Consider the following 22,180-nt stretch of genomic DNA (forward strand, 5'->3'; position numbering starts at 1 on the left):
GTTTATTGTTGGGTGCAAAAAGGTGAGATGTTAGAGTAACACAAGTTAGTTTACCTGTAGTCTTCCCATCAACTACCTCTGTGCTCCTGTGCCTTTGCTAAGCCCTTCCTATGAGTCTCAAATAGTTTCCTGGTACCAAACATACCAATTATTATTATGGTCTCTGTCAGTTTTAGCACTGAGAATCACAGGGTCCCTCAGGAGTCAATAAGGTATACAATATATGGCTTAAAATAATATTATCACGATATGGCAATACATGCCATAAGCGATATGTTGCACATGAGACACTGAATATATTTTAGGAATAATATTTCTTTAAACCACTACCTGTGCAAAGTTGATATGAAATACATCTATTTTAATCATCAAACCAGTGAATATGTCAAGTGTGTTTCATTAACAAGTTTCCTTCCACTAAACAAACAGCAAAACTGTAGTGAGTCCGGTCACACAAAAAAAAGGCTAAAACATACCAAATATACCCTTGGCAATATATATACAACAGCTCACGATAACAATACTGATTTAGTATCACAATATTTCAGTATTTTTGCACATCCTTAATCAATTCCATATTAGTCCTACTAAAATTAATTAAATGTGTTATAGATCATGTTAGTCTCACTACATTGTTGAAGGCCTACAGAAGTTAAACCTAATGAAGAAATATGGGCCTTTTAATGTGAGGAGTTCTAGCTGCAGAGGCTGGATCACACTGTAACCACATGAATCTGATCATAGTATTCATGCATGTATGACCACAGCCAGTTTGGCCCAGTGAGACATATCAACATGGATGTGGGGACAGCATCCATGTCCAAAAAATGCTGCATTATTCCCCATGAGCACATTGTGTATGTTAGCTTTGTGCTCTCTTTAATTTATTCCAAACCTATAAAAGGTGATTTAGATTTTTTATTTTTTTTTCCTGCGGAAGACATCCTGTCAAAATCCTACCATGCCGCCATGCCTTTCCAATATAGTCATCTAGTCCTTGTGATTCAACTATGTAAACCTGCTCTGTCCCTGTTTTGTTGCTATTGTTTTTGCTTGTGCTCTCCAAGCTCCAACCACCCTGGATAAAATATTAAATTTTCTTTCTTGTAGGAATTCTCTTTATCTGTAAATACATGTGAAGCTATTTGAAACAGTGTCATGTTTTTTCCTTTCATCTGCATTGACTTTGCTTTGCCTGCTGCTGCTTTTCCTCAGGCACTACAAGAAGCGGTGCCAGGGCCGGATGAGGAAGCATGTCGGGGACTTGTGCCTGCAGGCGGGCATGCTGCAGGACGCGCTGGTCCACTATCACATGGCTGTGGAGCTCCTCAGGGGAGTCAATGACTTCCTCTGGCTCGGTGGTTAGTGGCATTTTCACTGCTTGTAATGGGTTAGCGTCCATTTGTGTGACAATGTTTTACATGCAACTCCTACTCAAAGTATGCCCAAAAATACAAAATGAGTGACTGTGGCTGTATGAGAAGGGTTGTGCAATTAATCACATTCAAGATGTTAAAGGAAAAAATTAAATTCTGTTCTGGATTTGGATCTCATTCTGCCCCGCAAAACCTTAATTGAAGCCTCTTGTCCGATGTAGGATGGCTTTAGTTTGTATTACTGGCAGTATGACAATCTTTGTTCCTTCTCTCACCTATGGTCATAAGCTGTGAGCCATATCTGAATCAAGATCTTGACCAGTAAGTGTTGAAATAGACCCTTAGAGATGGGATGAGGAATTCTTACTGGAGGAGCGTGGAGCCATCTGAGGTGGCTTGTGCAGCTGTTTCTGATGCCTGATATGGGTAGTCTGAGCAGTATATAAATGTCTCAAATATGACCCAAGTATTTGTGATTATGAATTTTCAGTTCTATAAGAAGGCACTGAATAGAAGAAAAACTTTTGTATTGTCTGTTTGTGCCTCTCCAGCTGCGTTGGAAGGATTGTGTTCAGCTTCTGTCATTTTCCACTACCCTGGAGGCACTGCGGGGAAGGCAGCAGGACGCAAGCCAAGCATATCCCAGGCAGCAGACACAGGGAAGCGCCATCGACCAGGTACAGAGCACTTCAGTCTGTGACACAGGAGTCAACACAGTACAGCAGAAAGCAGAATCCAACAGACGTGCACATCTTTATTTAGTCATGGCCCTTTATATTTGTGCATAACTTCCTTAACAGTCTCGAGATGCTACATTAACTCTAATTCTAACATTTTATTTTATTAACAAATGGTTGCATAATTGTCTGCATTTGCCTGCCAGTTTAACAAGAGCAGTGCTAATGTTTTTTGGAGATCGGCGGGCATATTAGTGGGTTAGAGGAGGACAGAGAGTACATTTTGATAAAGTAACCTAATTCCTTTGCATGTTTATAATAATACATTTTTGATAATAACTTGCATGTTATCAGGGGTGTTGCTTATGGTCTTGGCTTACTCTTCTAACGCTGTGCTTGTTGTGAATCTGCATCTTTGTCTTTGTCTGTAGGGGCTCAAGAGGTTCTCATTGACCCAGGTACAGTATGCCTAACAAGCTCATGTTTGCATGTCATTCTAATATCACACTTCACCAGACACACATGTGGGGTTTTTTTGCAAATAGATCCTTGTCTTTTCTTATAGTAATTTAGTGATTTTTCTGGTCCACTACTTTGTTGTGTGTATTTTTAATTTTTTTTTTTTTATTTGATTAATGAATTTTATACATGTATTATCTGCCAAAATCAGAATCACCTGAATTGTGTTCTCTTCCCTTATTGCTTTTGTTTAGTACCAGCAGGTGGCAGTCCAATATCATTTATTTTACTTTGTTATCTCCCTTTTAACCTCACACTGGCTTTGGCTCACTTGTTATGATTTGTATGATTTCTTTAATTTTATGTGTCTTATTTTCCCTGCTCTTGTAGTTAATGTTAGTTTGAGTCGTTTGCACATTTCAGAACAAAAATGTTGACCACTACTGTGACTGCACCACATTGTTGCCATGGTCACAGCATGTTGCCAGGCAATATGCTCTCAATTTGTATTTATATTCTGATCAGATTTATCCAATTGCTCTTTAATTGCTTTTCAAACAATAAGTTCAGTCTTACAGTAATTAGGGTTTATATGTCTTTGTGGCAAACAAACTCCAAGATAGACTACAATGGTATCTGATGATTGTTAAAAAATATTCCATTCTCTCAGCAGTGTTAAATTGTGTTTGGTTAGTAGAGCTGCGTCCATATCATCAAAATACAATTTGATCTTTCTATTCTTCTTATTTTTGGTGGATAATTGTAACCCTTTTATCACTGAGGTAACAGCAGCATGTCCTATATGTTCAGGTGCCCTTACAGCCAACGGTATCAGCGCAGACACCAGCACTGAGATTGGACGGGCAAAGAACTGCCTGAGCCCAGAGGACATTATTGAGAAGTACAAAGAAGCCATCTCCTACTATGGCAAGGTATTTTGACCAATGATATACTCAGGAATAGTCACAAGATTTTTTTAAGATTAAAGTTTCCAAAATTGCTTTGTTTGGTATTATCATTTACATTCAAAAGGTAAAATGGAGTAATAATGATTTATTTTGTAACAGATCATTTTTGATTACATTTCCTCAATTACATTGGGAAAAAAAACTTGAAAAAAACTGTTTTGCCAATATTTGCTGCTGGTTCTGGTAAAATAACAGTTGTCATTGTGACTTGGATCAATAGGGGGCAGTAGCAGATGTCAATTGGGTTTTGGCACAGTGCTCTGAAATGTCACATTGTAGTATATGCTGGGAGCATCTTATTGAGCTGTGCTTCTTGAGATAATCCTACCATAAGATTTTCTATGTATTCTAAAATCTATTAGATGTGTGCCAATCTGTAAAGAAATTACCTGTATTTATAATTATCAGATTGTGTGTGTATATGCCTTGTGCTGTGTTTAGTATAGTTCTGTTCACTCAGATTTTGAATAGAATCATTGTTCTTCCAAACTGTTCTACTAATTCCTTACTTTATCTTCATTACACTAATTGCATTTTTGCACTGACCTCCCTGGGCCCTTTTACCTGTAACTAGTTCATTCAGAATTAAATTACTTCTCAACACGCAGCTATTGAGTGCTAATTGAATTTTAAAAAGCAGACAATGAGGGATAAAGTGGAAGGAAGTTAAGGGCTGTGCATATAAAAGAAGCAGTGTTTTATATTCTGTAAAGCCTCTATCCCTGTGCAGTCCGGTCTCCACTTGAGACCAGAGGGACTGTCTGTCACATGCTCTGCACAGCCTGGTGAGAGCAGTCATGAAACACATTCTCCCTGATTATGAGGCAAAGCTCATTGACTATTCACTTTTCATTAAGACTTGCTGTCCTTTTATTTTCTTATCTGCTCAGTACAAGAACGCAGGTGTGATCGAGCTAGAGGCCTGTGTGAAAGCTGTGCGGGTGCTGGCCATTCAGAAGAGAGCCAGAGAGGCCTCAGAGTTCCTACAGAATGCTGTCTACATCAACCTGGGACAGGTGCACACACCTCTGTGGCAGCTCACTCTGATTAAACACTGCTCGACATACAGTTCTCTACCCACCACTGACACTTTGATTAACTTTTCATTATTTCAACTACTCTCTGCTGAGCCTGCTGTGAAAATGTGCGTGTGCTGTTTCCCTCATGGTCATTCTTCTCTATTACTTTTTATAGGCGCCAGTTTACCATCAACGTTATTCAAGGTCCTATATTATGCAAAAATGACTATTATGAGCTTTAAGGCTTGTTAGCTCCTTAAAAACATATCTGGAGTTGTGTTTCGTTTCATTCATACATGTTTGAGTAATCCTGCATCAGTAGTCTGTCTACATCTCCCTTACTCAAAATGCTCTGGTCCACCTTGTGATGTCATGAGACAATAGTTTTCAATGGCTACCTTTTGCCTTTTGTTTAGTAGAGATTGGAAATTGCAGGGATTAAATGATCCCAGTGATTCTAGTGAAGGTGTATGGAGTTTAAAAACGCTATGGAGCCCTTCCTATATTACAACATGACATTACAAGGTGGAGCAAATATGCACAGTTTGTGTGTAAAACATGTGGAAGAAATAAAACACAACTCCAGGTACGTTTCTGATGAGGAAACAATATTATATTATAGATCAGAAAATAGTGTAATATGGGCACTTTAATAAGAACGGACTCATCTGAACTGACCATGATTCTGCTCTTGTAGCTCTCCGAGGAGGAGAAAATCCAGCGCTACAGCATCCTGTCAGAGCTTTATGAGCTGATTGGGTTCCATCGTAAATCTGCCTTTTTCAAACGTGTGGCGGCCATGCAGTGTGTGGCTCCTACCATCCCAGAGCCTGGCTGGAAGGCTTGTTACAAGCTGCTGCTGGAGACTCTCCCTGGGTACAGTCTTTCTTTGGACCCCAAGGACTTCAAAGGTTTTGTATAACTCTAAATATCAATAATACTATCCTTTGAACCATGAGAAAAGTGCTGTAATTATTTTTATCGGGGATATGATTTAAACCAAGACAAAGACTCAGGTTTCCTTGTTGTGTTGCCATCCTGCCACATATATTGTATTTGGTGGTATCTTATGATCATTTACATCTTGTTAATATATAGTAATCTAACGGCACTGTGGCATCTCATTAGCCCACACACAAGTTATTTCTCCATTTTAATCATTAAGGTGGCTGATGGCGCTATGGCTTTTGTCACTTTTTGTGACACTGTGATTTCTGGTCCTTGGTAACATGATTATTTTCCCACTGTGCTAATTGTCTTGCCTGACACCTCAGTGTTAGAGCTGAATACCAATAACAGATCTGAAAATAAAGCCATTTTGTAAGAAATATACAAGTAGTCCTCACTTGATTCTTAGATGCAGCATTAAAATACACTTAGAAATATTATATAATTATTTATATATTATATATATATATATATATATATATATATATATATATATATATATATATATATATATATATATATATATATATATATATATATATATATATATATATACACATATGCCTGATAACAAACAATTACATTTATTTAGACTTTTCTTTTGATTTATATTTTCAAAACTGAAAATGAAATCCTTGTGTATATTTTGAATATTTTATCTTGCATTATGACTCATAATCATGTCTCAGGTACTCACCGTGGATGGGCTGCTGTACAGATGCGTCTTCTACATGAATTGGTGTATGCCTCTCGTCGCATGGGCAACCCGGCCCTATCTGTGCGCCACCTGTCCTTCCTGTTGCAGACCATGCTCGATTTCCTCTCCGATCAAGGTCAGTTCACAATGACCTCCTGACAATAATGTTACAGTAGTGGAAAAGGGTTCAGTGTTCCATGTATTAAGGTCGGTCAGGTGCTTCTGGTCAGATGAAGTTGTTTTAGTGTACGGTTAGTGTGTCCAGTAGTCAGTGCCATGAACAAACACCACTTATCCCTGGCAGGATTGCAGTATTGTGCTTTGACCAGAAATTCTGTGCAACTACCAGATGTAGTTTTTACAGCGGCAGTGAAAACCAAGCAATCCACCGCTCCCACAATAGAGCGACTGTAATCCTTAGTTGGCTAAGAGTTTGAAAAAGGAAGTGTGGAGGTGAGAAAACACTATTTGTAGGGCCACTACTGCTCAGACAATGACTTTCTCATCTTTTGAAACTGTATCTTAATTTTCAAGATACAACAAAACACATCTAAACTACTCTTGAAGCAAATTATAAAGCCCATCAATAGTCTGTTGAAACTTCACCAACCACACCTATGTGGAATTTGGTGTGGTGATGGTTAAAAGGCATACACACAGTTAAATAGGTGCAAGACCCCATCCCACAAGTCCCATAAAATGTTGGTGTGGAGTTGCCTGGGATCTAGAATAGAGACTTCTTCAATACTTACGAGGATTTGAGTTTGGTCACTGGTGAATCTCCCCTTTTTTAAATGGGCGTGATTGACAGATGGATTAGTCCATCAAGGACACGAATGGTCCATTCGTATCAGAAAATATAAAGGAAAAATATCATGGGGGGCTGAAAAACATCACATAATTCTGTAGAATTAATGATCCAAGATCTAAACTCTGTTAATCTGAAGTGAGATTACATTTTATTTGGAAATGATACATGACCAATGAGCTCCATCATTTCACATACATCACTGAAAAAAACAAGTCTGATTACACAATAACGTTTGACTGGGCTTGAGAAGTGAAGGAGAGCATGGGGACTTGTATCAATCTGTACAAAAAAAACAAAGCGATATCATTCTGGATTTGCCGGGCAAAGTGTGGAATGAATAATCAAGTTCCAGCTGCCTTTATGAATTAATTATTAATTAACGTTTCAATTGTAGCATGCCTTTGGTGAGATAGTTGTACAGTAGATTTTGCCCACACTACATTTCTGAGAGCTACTGTGAAAAGATTCCAAGCCAAAGCAAATTGTCTGGCTGACTGAACAGTAATGTTCTGCTAAAGGGTATTGACAACACAGTAAAGGCTTCAGCTCTAGTCCAAGGGTGAGCCTACTTGTGCTGAGCAAGAGACACCTCAGAGGCCATTAATGTCTCTGTAATCTGTAATTTATATACACTAAGTTTAACCTCAGAGACAAAGGGGGACCTGGAGCAATATAAGCTTAACTTAAATGTATGTCCTAAAATGTGCTTATTACATTTAAGGATAGTGTTATTTCACCTCCCTTCTTTTTACAGAGAAGAAAGAAGTGACCCAGAGTCTTGAGAACTACACGTCCAAGTGCCCTGGTGGAATGGAGGTCATTACTCTCCCTGACGGCCTGAAGCTTCCTCCAGTGCCCTTTACAAAGCTCCCAATTGTCAGGTATGTCACTATGTTAGACTTATTTATAAATATACCCTTTCCTTGATACTTCACTCATGGAAATAATTAGTGCTATTTTATTGGTAAACCCCATTCACACTGATTGTTGTTCTCTATCATTTTTGACTTTTAGATCAGTTAAGCTTCTTAACCTCCCAGTCAGTCTGCGTCCTCACAAAGTAAAAGGGCTGCTGGGACAGAACATGTCCAGTGCCAGCCCCTTCATCTACTCCCCCATTCTCCTCCACAACCGAAATGACGAGCGCTGCAAGAAGATAGGTAAGCATTAAGGAGGTTTAGCCTGTACAGATTGTGACAGTACTAACAACAGTACTAATATTGAATATTCGATCATTTATAATTAGTGAGTAATTATAAAAATATATGACTACTTCATGAGAATCTGTTCAGGTCTCAAGTTGAGGCCTATAGAGGATCAAGCTGAGGAGTGAGAGGAAAGACACAACTCCTCCCTCCTCTCCTGTTTGCTCCCCCTCCTCTCCCGGGTAGAGAGGAGGCTGACTGCGTAGTGCGCACTCCAGGGCCTGGTTAATGCGTCCGGGGAATGAAGTTGCCTCACTCCTTCCTGATGCGTGGGAGTATGTGCGGAGCTTAAGTTCCGCTGTGCGTAAAAGTAAAGTTGTAATGGAACTTTTCACATGTAGCTGAACAAGAAATTATAAAATCTGGGCCGATGTTTGCAGTTTGACAATAAGTGAGAGGGAGGGAATGATGAGAGGGAGACAGATGTGATGAATGAGCACACAGCCAAAACCCACTGAAAACCAGTTCATTCTCATCCTTCAAAAATTAAGAAATAATAAAAAAAGTTGAATCAACCAAAGATTTCGTGGCCCCCTGCAGTACCTCTGCGACCCTTCTAGGGGTCGCTATTTCCTGTTGAAGACCTCTGATATAGCAGAAATGTCAAAACAGGCATTAAAATAACATTGTACAATACTATCTCTTTTGTTAACATTATTTAGAACCACTAAACAGAAATTTATAGAAACAGAAATACTACAGTGAAAAATAAGTTAAATAAATAAAATTGAATTGTATCTTTTATTATTTTTATGTGCTTTTATATTTTTTGTGTTCTGTAAGTGTACTGTGTCAATAGTCCATTAGGCATCATGACATGTAATCAAGTTCCCAGCTGAAGTGGCTATGAAGGCTACAGAGCAGACCTGACTCCCTCCCAATGGGACCTTAGACTCTTCTGTATTCTGTGCCTGATGTCTGTAAGTGCTCTGTGGAGACACTCAGAATATATATTTGCTATTTGTTGGTCTTTAAGGCACATGTTAAGGCTCAGATTGATGTTAAGACATAAAACAAGCACTCCTCTAATGGGAGATTGTTTTCTCTGACTCTACTTTGAGACCTGTCTAATCTATGACCATCCATTAACATTTATTTGAGTGATAGGCTATCTATGACAAAGAACATGAGCTGTTTCTCTCACAGGGAAACAGCACAGTGCAGCCTGTAGATGATGTGCATGCACACATTATGTTTGACCACTAACACATTCACTAGTCAGAAATAAAAAAGATGACCTTTTCACTGCAGCACAACTGTTTATCAGTCCAGATGTATCGCGGCCAAGCTTTTCATCAGTATGAAGACTTAAGAAATTATTTTTTCATTTAAAAGAGATGTTTTCTTTGATGAAATGTTTCATTTGTGGGATGTATGCTGATTGTGTTGTTATAGCACTCTGTAGGAGGAGTGACTTAGCTTGGAGAGCAAAGGGAGGGAACACTCAGAGCGTCATAAATGAAAGTGAAACTTTAATGCAAACATTAATACATTCTTTTCGACACATATAGCAAACCAACAAAAGGTAACAAGGTGATCTAAATCTGTTACATGTTAACAGTTAATACTTCATAGATGTAAAATACTCCCTCTTTAAAAATAAGGCAACACTGATTCATTAGCATCATTAATTGACTTACTATGTGAACATGTCAGTAAACACACTTTTGACTGCCATAATTATCCTTGGTGGATAGCTGGAGTTTGTGTTACATAAATTCCTTTTTCCATATCAGCTGGGCCTGGGCCTAAGCCTGGGCTTTGTGAATCTTTTGCGATTCCATTTACAGTAATAGACTCTCCAACTTGACTTGAATGTATTACATTTAAAATGGAGATGGGGCAGCCAGTGAGATCCGTGTTGCTGCAAACCTTTTCAAATTAAGGTGGAACTCTTGAAGGAGGTGTATTATATTGACAGTTTAAATTTAATATACTTAACTTTATTATGACCTGTCCAAAACTTTATTCTCAAAACTCTTCTTATACTGAACTTTAAAATGTCCTTTTTCTACCTAAGATTGTTTTTTTCCTGAAATAAAAATAGAAACCTTTGATGGTTGACTTGAGAAGCTCTGTTACATTTGCATTAGAGCAGAGTTATGAACATATATATTATCTGTAACAAGTGATTAATGAGTTATTCATCCATTGTAAAGACAATATAGGATTTTTTTAATCTAAAGATGAATTATATGTATTGCGCAGAATAAGTCCAATTTGATCTTAATTAATTTATTCATAGGCATCTAACTGTATCCCATTTAAGGCTTGCCATGGCTCTTATATATTAAAATTCTTGGAAACACTAAAATTTGTAGCTCTCTGGCATTTTCGTTTTGTAAGGATAGCTCATTGGAGGGAAAAGGTTGGAGACCCCTGATCTAAAGTACTTTTAAACTTAAGATGCGCTATATTTTTTCTCTTCAGATTTCCAGTGGGTTCAAGGTGATGTCTGTGAGGTGCAGCTTATGGTCTACAACCCTATGCCTTATGAACTCCGTGTAGAAAACATGGTAAGACTTTTGGCCAGGTAATTCACTGTTCAATTTTATCAAATAAATGAGTATCTACCAAGTTTTGTTACATTTTAGTTTTTGTATCATTTTAAATAAATTTCATTCAGCTTCTAAATATACTTTACTAAAGTCCAGTTGAAAAAAAACAAACAACAAAAAACAATAAATGCTATACTTTCTTGCCTTGTTTGAGTATAAAAATGCGAAAACCTCAATACTAGGGTCCTGTATTCCACACAATTTATTATTGTGAGCCTTAAGTCATTATATAACGTTATAATGCAGTTACCTCATCCAAAACATCCCCAGAGTTATGTTTTGTTTCATTCAAACATGTTTATTAAGTAAGCCTTTATTATTAGTCTGTCTACATCTCCCAAAGATCAAAATGCTCTGTTTCACCTTGTGTTGTCATGTAGTGGTAGTTTTCAAGTTAACAGCTACCATTTACCTTTTGTTCTGTAGAGTTTGGTAATTCCAGGGCTGAAATTATCCAAATGATTCTAGTGAAGGTGTATAGAGTTTAAAAACACAGTGGAGCACTTCCTGTATTGTGATATGACATCACAAGGTAAAAGTGTTTTCTGTTTGAGAGAAGAACTCAATATGTATGGTTTGTGTGTTAAAGATGTGTAGATGAAACAAAACACAACTCCAGGTATGTTTTTGATGAGGAAACATCATTATAACATAGATCAGAAAACAGTGTAATATGGGTTATTTTAAAAAATAGCAGAAACAACAAATATGCTCTACAAAAGGCAATAGGGAGATATTGGCATGTGCACCTGTCCAAAGTGAAGCTGCATTAATTATCTTGTAAGTCTGAAACAAATTGCCATGAAACGTCTGTGGCACTGTGTGAAAGGAGACAGCAGTGACTTCATTGTGGTGGCTGTCCCAAATTGACTTGGGTAGGTCATGCTGGTTGATTAAGTTGGCCCGAATCATGTGGTAACAGAACATGCTGCTTTAACCACAGGAAATGCAGACAACCTACTGCCTGGGACATCTGTGGAGTGCTTAACCTGAGGAGTTATCATAAGACAGGGTTTGCTTCACTGAATAACAAGTGAACTGGTGATTTGATCTTTTCAAGTGACCATATTGAGAAACTGCAGGCATTCATTATTTTAGTAATATAATTTGGCTTAGAAAATATCAGAATGCTTTTTTGATAAGTCAAAGCTTTAAAGAAACATATATATATATATTTGATATATTGAGAGATGATTGCAAAGGAAATAAATCCAAATTCAACAAGTTTTAATTGAAATTTCTAATTATTTTAAGAGGTGAGCTGCCCTATGGCCACAAATTTGGGTGACAATATATGAGCAAGGCTATTCATGTCATACCTGTACATGTCACACCCTGCTTTTTCCATTACCCACTTCTCACTGCTGCTGTTTCTAATAATCTGTAAAATATTGTAAAGTTTATTACAGCATAAACAAAAGTATATGGAGATATTCAAGGGGACATGTTATCTTAATCCACTTTTATGAATTTTTAACCATTTTGTTAGAGCTTCTATGATCATTATCTTGCTCAAAGTTGTATTTGGATTGATTCCTTCATGTTTTTGTGTATATTGTTCTGCATTTGAGGCTTGACTCTTTAGAAAATTGCCTCTACCCACAGATCTATATAAAAAAATGAAAATCAGCTGCTTGCTACGACGAAATTCCACTATGAAATGTAGGGTGCATCATTTCTGTACTTCTGAGCAGGAAGCTCAGGAAGCTTATTAGACCAGATTTAGACAAATATTGCTGTTTATATTGAACAATATATAAAATAATGCCTTACATATGTTCTTGTTTCATACAAAATACCAGAAAAAAGCAAAATACGATGTGATGCGACCAGGTGGCGCTTTAACACAGACAGTTACGTCAGCCTCTCTGGACAAAGTAACTGCGGATGTGCCTCCTGCACTCTCTACACTCTGCACTCACAAGGTCACTCAAGCCCCGCCTTCGCCAAGGTGACCCTGGAGTTTGGCACGACAAACTCTCCCTCTTATTCACAACATGACTAGAACACGAATACCAACTTTGTTTGGTACTATTGATTTTCTATTAAAGCAAGGCTTTTTTCCTCTTCCACTGTTCTTTGTCTCCAGACAGCGCACTTGCACAAACTTCTGTCTCCTTCCAACAATTAATTATTTGAATTATTTTCTTTAAAAATTGACTAGTTAATATACATTCAATGTATCTTTCTACAATAAAACATCCTATTTATAAACAGACAAATAGACAGATGGCTGCCATAAATTTGCAGTCTATGGGTTGAGTGCAACATGCTGTATTGAAGCCTGTGCTGGCCATCTTAATTTCACTTGTCTTATGGGTTTAACTATCTACAGATCTGCAAGATGACCATTTCTAGCAGGTGAGCAGTTGTGTTGCCTGTAGCTTATAATGGAGTTAATCCAAGGAGAGTTTGAATGAGATTCGCTGGCTGCACCTCAGGGGGCAGCTCGTCAGCAGCCTTCCCCACAGTGAGGTAGTGTCTGCTTTCAGCGATTGATGTAGTCATTACGTCATTGAGTCTGTCTCACACAATCTGCTACTGACTACAGGGAATGTACACAGCCAAAAGAGCCAGCTTTACCTGACTGCAAATGAACCAGATCTACATGTCCACAGTATTTGTACTTTCATTCAGAATGTTTATATATTTCTGCATTTTTGTTTCACTCAGTAGCACCCTGAATGAATTGTTGATCTGTGGAGAATGATTTGTCCACACAACTGTCCTCCTTTTTTAAATATACAAAAATATGGTGTCTAGACAGCAGATACCTAAATAATTGATACAACCAAGATCTCAGAGAAATACTAAGATGCTTACATGAGAAATGGTTGCATCATCTTATAGCTTTTCTGTTTTTAAAAGGGGATTAAAGATTTAATTATGTATTTTCCAGGTTGTGTTAGACTTGGAGAGAGAATCTAATTTTGTATTTAGTTATGACATTTTTTTGTCTCCAGGGTTTGTTGACCTCTGGAGTGGAGTTTGAGTCCCTTCCGGCTGCTCTCTCCCTCCCTGCGGAGTCTGGCTTGTATCCAGTCACTTTGGTTGGTGTCCCTCGAACTGCTGGCAACATCACTGTCAATGGTAAGTCAAGAACTGTTGTATTTTTTTACAGTGATTTTTTTTTTCATCATATATCATGCCTCAATGTTCTATATGTTGTTGCACACAGGCTACCACACATCAGTGTTTGGTGTAACTAGTGACTGCCTGCTGGAGGGCCTGCCCAATGTCAAGAGCAGTGGATGTTTGGTGGAGGTCATTCCCTCTCTTCCTCGTCTGCAGCTCAGCACGTCACTCCCACGGTCAGAAACATTCAATAATATGATTTAAAATTTAATTGTTTATATTTGCATTAAATGTTTGAGCCATGCCAGTATACATACAGTACAAGATTTACTATTCCGGTTTTCTATTTGTTTATAGGGAATATTTCTGAATATATACATAGTTAATATAGACAAACCCTTGTACATTCACATCCAAACATTAGACTGTAACAATGGCTATAATTTAAAAAAAAAACTTTATCCTGTGCTCACAATTGATCACCTGCTTATACCATTTATGTTTTCCAATTCATTACACTACATTCCCAATAAAACATTAGATTATTTGCTATAGACCTGCAGTTGCTCTAGAAGCTTATTAAAGTACAGTGTGGTACAATGTGTCAAAAAGTAAATTTCTTGTGACAGCACAAATATAGCAGAGGAGTTTGTTTACATACCTGTGTGGGGAGAGGAAATGTTCAAGCCGCTAGAGTGGAAAACATGAGAGAAGGAATCATGGGTTAAATTACTAGCAGAGAATAACAGGTAAAGCAGCCTGTGGGCTGTTGTAAATCATACTGACAGCAGAGCTGCTGCGGCTGCAAAATCCACTTTTTAGGTCAGGCCTGTAAGTACAGCACTTTAGCAGCCTCTGATGTGGAAAATGTTTTTATTCTTCGCTCTTGGAAAACGACCAGAGCAGACACAAGGAGCAAATGCAATGACAATGAAAACTCTGCCATCACGAGACCCTGAAGTGCTAAGCCACTCTACTCACAATTTGTCAGACTGAACCTAAATGTGCAGTAAGGGGATTATTAGTAAACCTTTTCTATGCCTAATGTAACATGGACAAGTGAGACTTTTCTTTCTTATTTTGTCTTATTAGTCCTTTTATTGCTTTGTAAGTGGCATGAGAAGATAAATTCTTGTGTGCTGTCAGTTGTGTGGAAGATACAGTTTGAGATGACATGGATTACAATATTACCCATTGTTCCTTTTAAGAGTCGTGACATAAATTTGTAAAATCATGAGCATGAGGAAGATTTGAGAACTTCATAATCTGATTAGAATAAATTAATGTCAACCATCATTTGTATCCTGAACTGGTTTAAGGCTGTGTTAATTCAGACAATTTCCCCATTCTTCACTGCATCTAATCTGAAGGTACAGATAAATCAAATATTTAAGATATGTTAATCCAATATTTAAGATATGTTTTAATGCCCTAATCAAAACCATACCAGGATTTGTGTTTTCTTTCATTCACACATGTTTGAGTATTCCTTTATTAATTGTCTATGTCTATGTCTATATCTCCAAAGATCAAAATGCTCTTGTGATATCATGAAGTAGTAGTTTTCAAGTTAACAGTTAAATACCATTTACCTTTTGTTCAGGCAATTTCCCGGCAATTCCATGATTGAAATTAACCAAATGATTTTAGTGAAGGGGTATGGAGTTTAAAAACACAGTGGTGCACTTCCTCTATTACTACATGACATCACAAGGTAGAACAGAGTGTTTTCTTTTTGCGAGAAGAACTCACCCTAAATATGCTGGGTTTGTGTGTTAAACATGTGTGAATAAAACAAAACAGAAGTCTACTTTTTGTTATAATATTCTTTCCTCATCACATAGATCAGAAATATGCACAATATAGGCCCTTATTAGTTAAAACAATTTGCAAGCCACAAATCATTCACTACAGACACATCAAAACAGAAGGAAAGCTATTGACACAAACAATTTCAGTAGACCTTCAGTTCATATTAAACCAAAATGAGAGGGATTTAAATTTATGAAAAGTTTGAACTTTATATAATGTTGATGTGGTACTTCCAGGTCGACTCATGCTGCTCAGCCCATGTCCAAAGAGGAACTATCTAGTTCTGTGTCCGTGCAGCTTTTCAATGGAGAGACCCAGCAACTGACCATCACGCTTGAAAATATTGGAACCGATGAAATCGAAAGCCTGGAGCTAACTTCCAAAACTGTCACCACCAAAGGTAACATAGTTTACAGAACAGCTACACTGGCTCAGTTCGGACTTTCCTATGCACAGTCACCTAGCTTTGCTGTAAAATGAAAAGCAAGAAAAGAGGAATTTGAATGAAACATCTGTATGATTTCGTCTTACTTCTGCATAAATTATGTATTTCTTTTTGTTCAAACAGCTGTTGCAAAACAAGATTTACATGACTTCATTCTTTGGTAGTACAGTTACACAAACAAATAGGCCTGTTGTCGTTTAGTTGTTTAGTCCAATAATTATTTTATTAGGATTATAAAAATGTATATGTACCCCAGGAGAAGGCAGAAAGCCTTTAGAGTGAGTCATCTGGAATTTTAGGAATGACTGCACAGTTCAGTCTGCATAAGCAGAGAACCAAAATTTTCTTTAGTCAACTACAACCCTACACACAAAGCATGCATTTCACAGCTGTATTCATTTTGCTTTTAATATTAAACATTAGTGTTTATTTTCGCCAGCTTTTAAAAATGAGTGATTACCCAGAACTACTGCTAATTTTCCGAGAAATGTTAAGAGCTTTTACAGGTTCCTCATTTCTCTTATTTGAGTTTTTGGTGGACTAAAATAGTATTATGAGAGTATTTTGGACAGACAGTCTTTGATGTCTACTCATCCACAGCCTCTGTTTCACCTCCCCTTGGGGCTTGCCTCACAAGGCCACACAGGTCAGCCCTGTTGTCCTTCTCCTCCATCTCTGTGGGGTTTTCACTATGTTCTCTGTCTCTTTGTTGGGCACCTGCTCCGGCTGTCAGATCTCTGCAGTCCCCCCACTTTCTCCTTCAACAAAGCCCAGTCTCAAGCTTTTCAGAACATTTGGAAGTGTGCCCTATGAAGTTGATGCTGTTTATTTCACTTGAGTGTAGGGATGTAATGATATTAAAGTTTTGTGTTATGATTACTGTGAACGATTATTTGCAATTATTGACACCATGACCAAACAACAGTGAAATCCTTAAAGGTATTTTACTTTTTACTTCTTAATCGGGAATTAATTGCTAACACATAACATATTTAGATGATCTTATTACATTTTATTGCATCGAAAAGGGTTTATTAGATGAAAACAACGATTAACATGTTTTATGAGTTAAGATACTGCACATCCCATCCGGTTTGTGAAGTTGTGAACCATTTTGCTTTTTTACATTTAAGGAGAAATGTCATGTTGTTTATGTGTTGGCAGTAATACTCCATAAAAGTAAAATACTCCTCTTTAAAGAGCTTACAGATTCTAGAAAACTTGTTATTGTGCGATTAATCAAATTGGAATTGAGATCAAGATTCAGTCATTTCTAATTGTAAGGGATGATCAGCTTGGATCTTTTTAATTGAGAGGTCTTCAGTCAATCCTCTGTCAGTAATTCAGCAGTGATTTGAACCAGAATTCACACTTTGGAGGAATACATTGACAGCTGGTCAGAAGTTGGTAAGAAGTCAAGACAAGAGCTGTAAATATGATTGATCAATATGAGAAACAAAAATCATTACACTTTTTTATTATATCATTAATTTCTCCTATTTAATAAACACATTTTTTTATACATTTCAAAGATGTTCCTGTTAATGACAATTAAATGTCATTAACAGGAATGGCATTTAATTGTTAATGACAATTAAATGCCCCTCCTTGAACCGTCACCTTATCGTGGTGGAGGGGTTTGAGTGCCCGAATGATCCCGGAGCTATGTTGTCGGGGGCTTCATGCCCCTGGTAGGGTCACCCAAGGCAAACAGGTCCGGGGGGAACGGGTCAGACGAAGAACGGTTCAGAAGCCCCTTATGATGAGTGCAACACAAAGGCCAGTTACATCGCCTGGATTGGCGTCACCGGGGCCTCACCCTGGAGCCAGGCCTGGGGTGGGTGCTCGTCAGCGAGCGCCTGGTGGCTTAGCCCGAAGGAGCGACGTGGGGCCGTCCTCACGTGGGCCCACCACCCGCGGGAGGAGCCATATGGGGCCGGTGCAGAGAGATCTGGGCGGCAGTCGACGGCGGGGGCCTCGACGACCGGATCTCCGGACATGGAGACTAGCTCTGGGGACATGGAATGTCACCTCGCTGGGGGGGAAGGAGCCTGAGCTTGTGCGGGAGGTTGAGCGTTACCGACTTGATATAGTCGGCCTCACCTCCACGCACAGTTTGGGCTCTGGAACCCAACTCCTTGAGAGGGGCTGGACTCTCCATTCCTCTGGCGTTGGCCGCGGGGAGCGGCGGCGGGCTGGTGTGGGCCTGCTCATTGCCCCACAGCTCAGCCGCTGTGTGTTGGAGTTCACCCCGGTGAACGAGAGGGTCGCGTCCCTGCGCCTTCGGGTCGGGGACAGGGCTCTCACTGTGGTGTCGGCCTACGGGCCGAACAGCAGTGCTGAGTACCCGGCCTTCTTGGAGTCCTTGGGAGGGGTACTAGACAGTGCACCGACCGGGGATTCCGTTGTTCTCCTGGGGGACTTCAACGCCCACGTGGGCAACGACAGTGACACTTGGAGAGGGGTGATTGGGAGGAACGGCCTCCCTGATCTGAACCCGAGCGGTGTTTTGTTATTGGACTTCTGTGCTAGTCATGGTTTGTCCATAACGAACACCATGTTCGAGCACAAGGGTGTCCATAAGTGCACGTGGCACCAGGACACCCTAGGCCGGAGGTCGATGATCGACTTTGTAGTCGTGTCATCTGATCTCCGGCCGCGTGTCTTGGACACTCGGGTGAAGAGAGGGTCTGAGCTGTCAACTGATCACCATCTGGTTGTGAGTTGGGTTCGCTGGTGGGGGAGGAAGCCGGAAAGACCTGGCAGGGCCAAGCGTGTAGTGAGGGTCTGTTGGGAACGTATGGCGGAGGCCTCTGTCAGAGGGACTTTCAACTCGCACCTCCGGGAGGACTTCTCCCAGATTCCGGGGGAGGCTGGAGATATGGAGTCCGAGTGGGCTTCATTCTCAGCCTCTATTGTCGATGCGGCTGCTCGGAGCCGTGGGCGTAAGGTCTGTGGTGCCTGTCGCGGCGGCAATCCCCGAACCCGGTGGTGGACACCGGAAGTAAGGGATGCCGTCAAGCTGAAGAAGGAGTCCTATCGGGCCTTGCTGGCTCGGGGGACTCCTGAAGCAGCTGATGGGTACCGGCGGGCCAAGCGTGCTGCAGCCCGTGCGGTTGCGGAGGCAAAAACTCGGAGCTGGGAGGAGTTCGGGGAGGCCATGGAGAAGGACTATCGGACGGCCTCAAAGAGATTCTGGCAAACCGTCCGGCGCCTCAGGAGGGGGAAGAAGTTCTTCGCCAACACTGTTTACAGTGCGGGGGGAGAGCTGCTGACCTCAACTGGGGACGTTGTCCGGCGGTGGAAGGAATACTTTGAGGATCTCCTCAATCCCACCGTCACGTCTTCCGAGGAGGAGTCCGAGGCTGGGGACTCGGAGGCGGACTCATCCATCACCCAGGCTGAAGTCACTGAGGTGGTTGGAAAGCTCCTTGGTGGCAAGGCTCCGGGGTTGGATGAGATCCGTCCTGAGTACCTTAAGTCTCTGGATGTTGTGGGGCTGTCTTGGCTGACACGCCTCTTCAACATCGCGTGGCGGTCGGGGACAGTACCTCTGGACTGGCAAACCGGGGTGGTGGTCCCTCTTTATAAGAAGGGGGACCGGAGGGTGTGCTCCAACTATAGGGGGATCACACTCCTCAGCCTTCCCGGTAAGGTCGATGCCAGGGTACTGGAGAGGAGAATCCGGCCGATAGTCAAACCTCATATCCAGGAGGAGCAGTGTGGTTTTCGTCCTGGCTGTGGAACACTGGACCAGCTCTACACTCTCCATAGGGTGCTCGAGGGTTCATGGGAGTTTGCCCAACCAGTCCACATGTGCTTTGTGGACTTGGAGAAAGCATTCGACCGTGTCCCTCGTGGTGTCCTGTGGGGGGTGCTCTGGGAGTATGGGGTTCGGGGCCCTTTGCTAAGGGCTGTCTGGTCCCTGTATGACCGGAGCAGGAGCTGTGTTCACATTGCCGGCAGTAAGTCAGACCTGTTCCCGGTGCATGTTGGACTCCGCCAGGGCTGCCCTTTGTCACCGGTTCTGTTCATTGTGTTTATGGACAGAATTTCTAGGCGCAGTCAGGGGCCAGAGGGGGTCCGGTTTGGGGACCACAGGATTTCATCTCTGCTGTTTGCGGATGATGTTGTCCTGGTGGCTTCATCGAACCAGGACCTGCAATGTGCACTGGGGCGGTTTGCAGCCGAGTGTGAAGCGGCTGGGATGAAGATCAGCTCTTCTAAGTCTGAGGCCATGGTTCTCGACCGGAAAAAGGTGGCTTGCCCTCTCCGGGTGGGTGGGGAGTCTTTGCAAGTGGAGGAGTTCAAGTATCTCGGGGTCTTGTTCACGAGTGAGGGAAGGACGGAACGGGAGATTGACAGGCGGATCGGTGCAGCTTCGGCAGTGATGCGGTCGCTGTATCGGACCGTTGTGGTGAAGAGGGAGCTGAGCCGAAAGGCGAAGCTCTCGATTTACCGGTCAGTCTTCGTTCCTACTCTCACCTATGGTCATGAGCTCTGGGTAGTGACCGAAAGGACGAGATCGCGGATACAAGCGCTTGAAATGGGTTTCCTCCGCAGGGTGGCTGGGCGCTCCCTTAGAGATAAGGTGAGGAGCTCAGTCACACGGGAGGAGCTCGGAGTAGAGCTGCTGCTCCTCCACGTCGAGAGGAGCCAGTTGAGGTGGCTCTGGCATCTCTTCCGGATGCCTCCTGGGCGCCTCCCTTGGGAGATGTTCTGGGCATGTCCCACGGGAGGAGGCCCCGGGGAAGACCCAGGACACGCTGGAGGGACTATGTCTCTCTCGGCTGGCCTGGGAACGCCTCGGGGTCCCCCCGGAGGAGCTGGAGGACGTGTCGTGTCTGGGGTGAAGGAAGTCTGGTAGTCCCTGCTTAGGCTGCTGCCCCCGCGACCCGGCCCCGGATAAGCGGACGAAAATGGATGGATGGATGGATGGATGACAATTAAATGGTTAAGTTTAGTTGTAGGATATACTAAAAGTCTTCAAACTTTCCCAGAATGCTCTACCACACAGTTAAGGCTCATCAGTTGAAGATGCCACCTCTTTGACTCCGTGCCATTTACTTTGGTATTCTTCGCCGTAAGCCTCATTACAGCTCTAAGAAAGAACTCCTGTGCAATTAATTCTATGTAACCTGTGCTGGGAGAGCTTTGAAGGGCATTTTTTGTCAGCCTTTGTTTTACACTCTCACATGGAAGATACAGTTATTGAAGCTGGGAGATAATATAGGTCTAATTAGCTTTTCTGATGGCGCTTTAAAGGAGAGACTTTATACATTCTGTTACATTTTTTATATCTCTAAATTTCACTTTTGGTATACTTTGGCTTACTTTAATAACACAACAGAAATAGTTAAAATCATTGTCCACAGCAAAAACTGACTCTGTCCTTTTGTAACTTGTAGCTGTGAGCAGATGAAATTAGTTCTATTTTCAGGCCATTGTTGGGGTTTGTTGTGGAGGCTGATAATTACTGGATATTGTCATCACCTCTCCTTGCACTGGAGTCATAGTCTCATGCTGCCTTTTGCTACCAACCAAAAGATAACTAGTGTTCTTACTGCTAATCATAACATAGCCAAGTCCTAAAGTGGCCCTTTAGTTTGGAGCTGACATTTTGACAAAGGCAGACAGCTAAAGAAAAACCAAGATGAGCTGTATATGCTGCTCATTTATCCTTAGTTTTTAGTCTAGATTATTATTTTTTTATCACGTTTTCATGGTTTTCTTACTCATCAGGACTATACAAAGAACTTTTCAGGGGTGTCAGTGTAAGTTCATTTAGATATTTTACACACTACACGCACAGTATAGAGAATAAAGTGAGACTTACCTGACCCAATATGAATTATTTAACTGAAGAACAATGCAAATGTTTCTTCTGATATACCGTAGTTCAATGACCTTTTTGCCATATACTCTAACACACGCAAGATCCCCTCTGTGTACAGCAGGAGTGATGGCTTCCACTGTTGCTTATCTGAACCCAAGACTGACTGTAGGTCCTCACCTGAGTGTACCTCATTCTCAGAATCCTAAGGTGGCTTCAGGCTCAAACTAGTGCAGAGGTAGCTTTTGAGACCAGGCCTTTCTCTGTAAGAAACTAATGAATAAAAGATGACACTCA

The 22,180-nt window shown here is 40.9% G+C and overlaps 1 protein-coding gene across 1 annotated transcript in view; it reads left to right on the forward strand.

The window, feature by feature from the left end:
* trappc9 (trafficking protein particle complex subunit 9) overlaps window positions 1-22,180 on the forward strand; it is a 151,086-nt gene that overhangs the window by 2,665 nt on the left and 126,241 nt on the right. The window contains exons 3-15 of the mRNA XM_055157138.1: window positions 1,216-1,361; window positions 1,928-2,053; window positions 2,485-2,511; window positions 3,323-3,444; window positions 4,371-4,496; window positions 5,197-5,410; window positions 6,137-6,280; window positions 7,710-7,836; window positions 7,970-8,115; window positions 10,591-10,676; window positions 13,682-13,808; window positions 13,897-14,029; window positions 15,842-16,005. Coding sequence (XP_055013113.1) covers window positions 1,216-1,361; window positions 1,928-2,053; window positions 2,485-2,511; window positions 3,323-3,444; window positions 4,371-4,496; window positions 5,197-5,410; window positions 6,137-6,280; window positions 7,710-7,836; window positions 7,970-8,115; window positions 10,591-10,676; window positions 13,682-13,808; window positions 13,897-14,029; window positions 15,842-16,005 — 1,688 coding nt within the window. The remainder of the gene's footprint in view (window positions 1-1,215; window positions 1,362-1,927; window positions 2,054-2,484; window positions 2,512-3,322; window positions 3,445-4,370; window positions 4,497-5,196; window positions 5,411-6,136; window positions 6,281-7,709; window positions 7,837-7,969; window positions 8,116-10,590; window positions 10,677-13,681; window positions 13,809-13,896; window positions 14,030-15,841; window positions 16,006-22,180) is intronic.

Source organism: Boleophthalmus pectinirostris, unplaced genomic scaffold, assembly GCF_026225935.1.
Source record: "Boleophthalmus pectinirostris isolate CB_2022bp ecotype Guang Dong unplaced genomic scaffold, ASM2622593v1 HiC_scaffold_21, whole genome shotgun sequence".
Classification (NCBI taxonomy): Eukaryota; Metazoa; Chordata; class Actinopteri; order Gobiiformes; family Gobiidae; genus Boleophthalmus; species Boleophthalmus pectinirostris.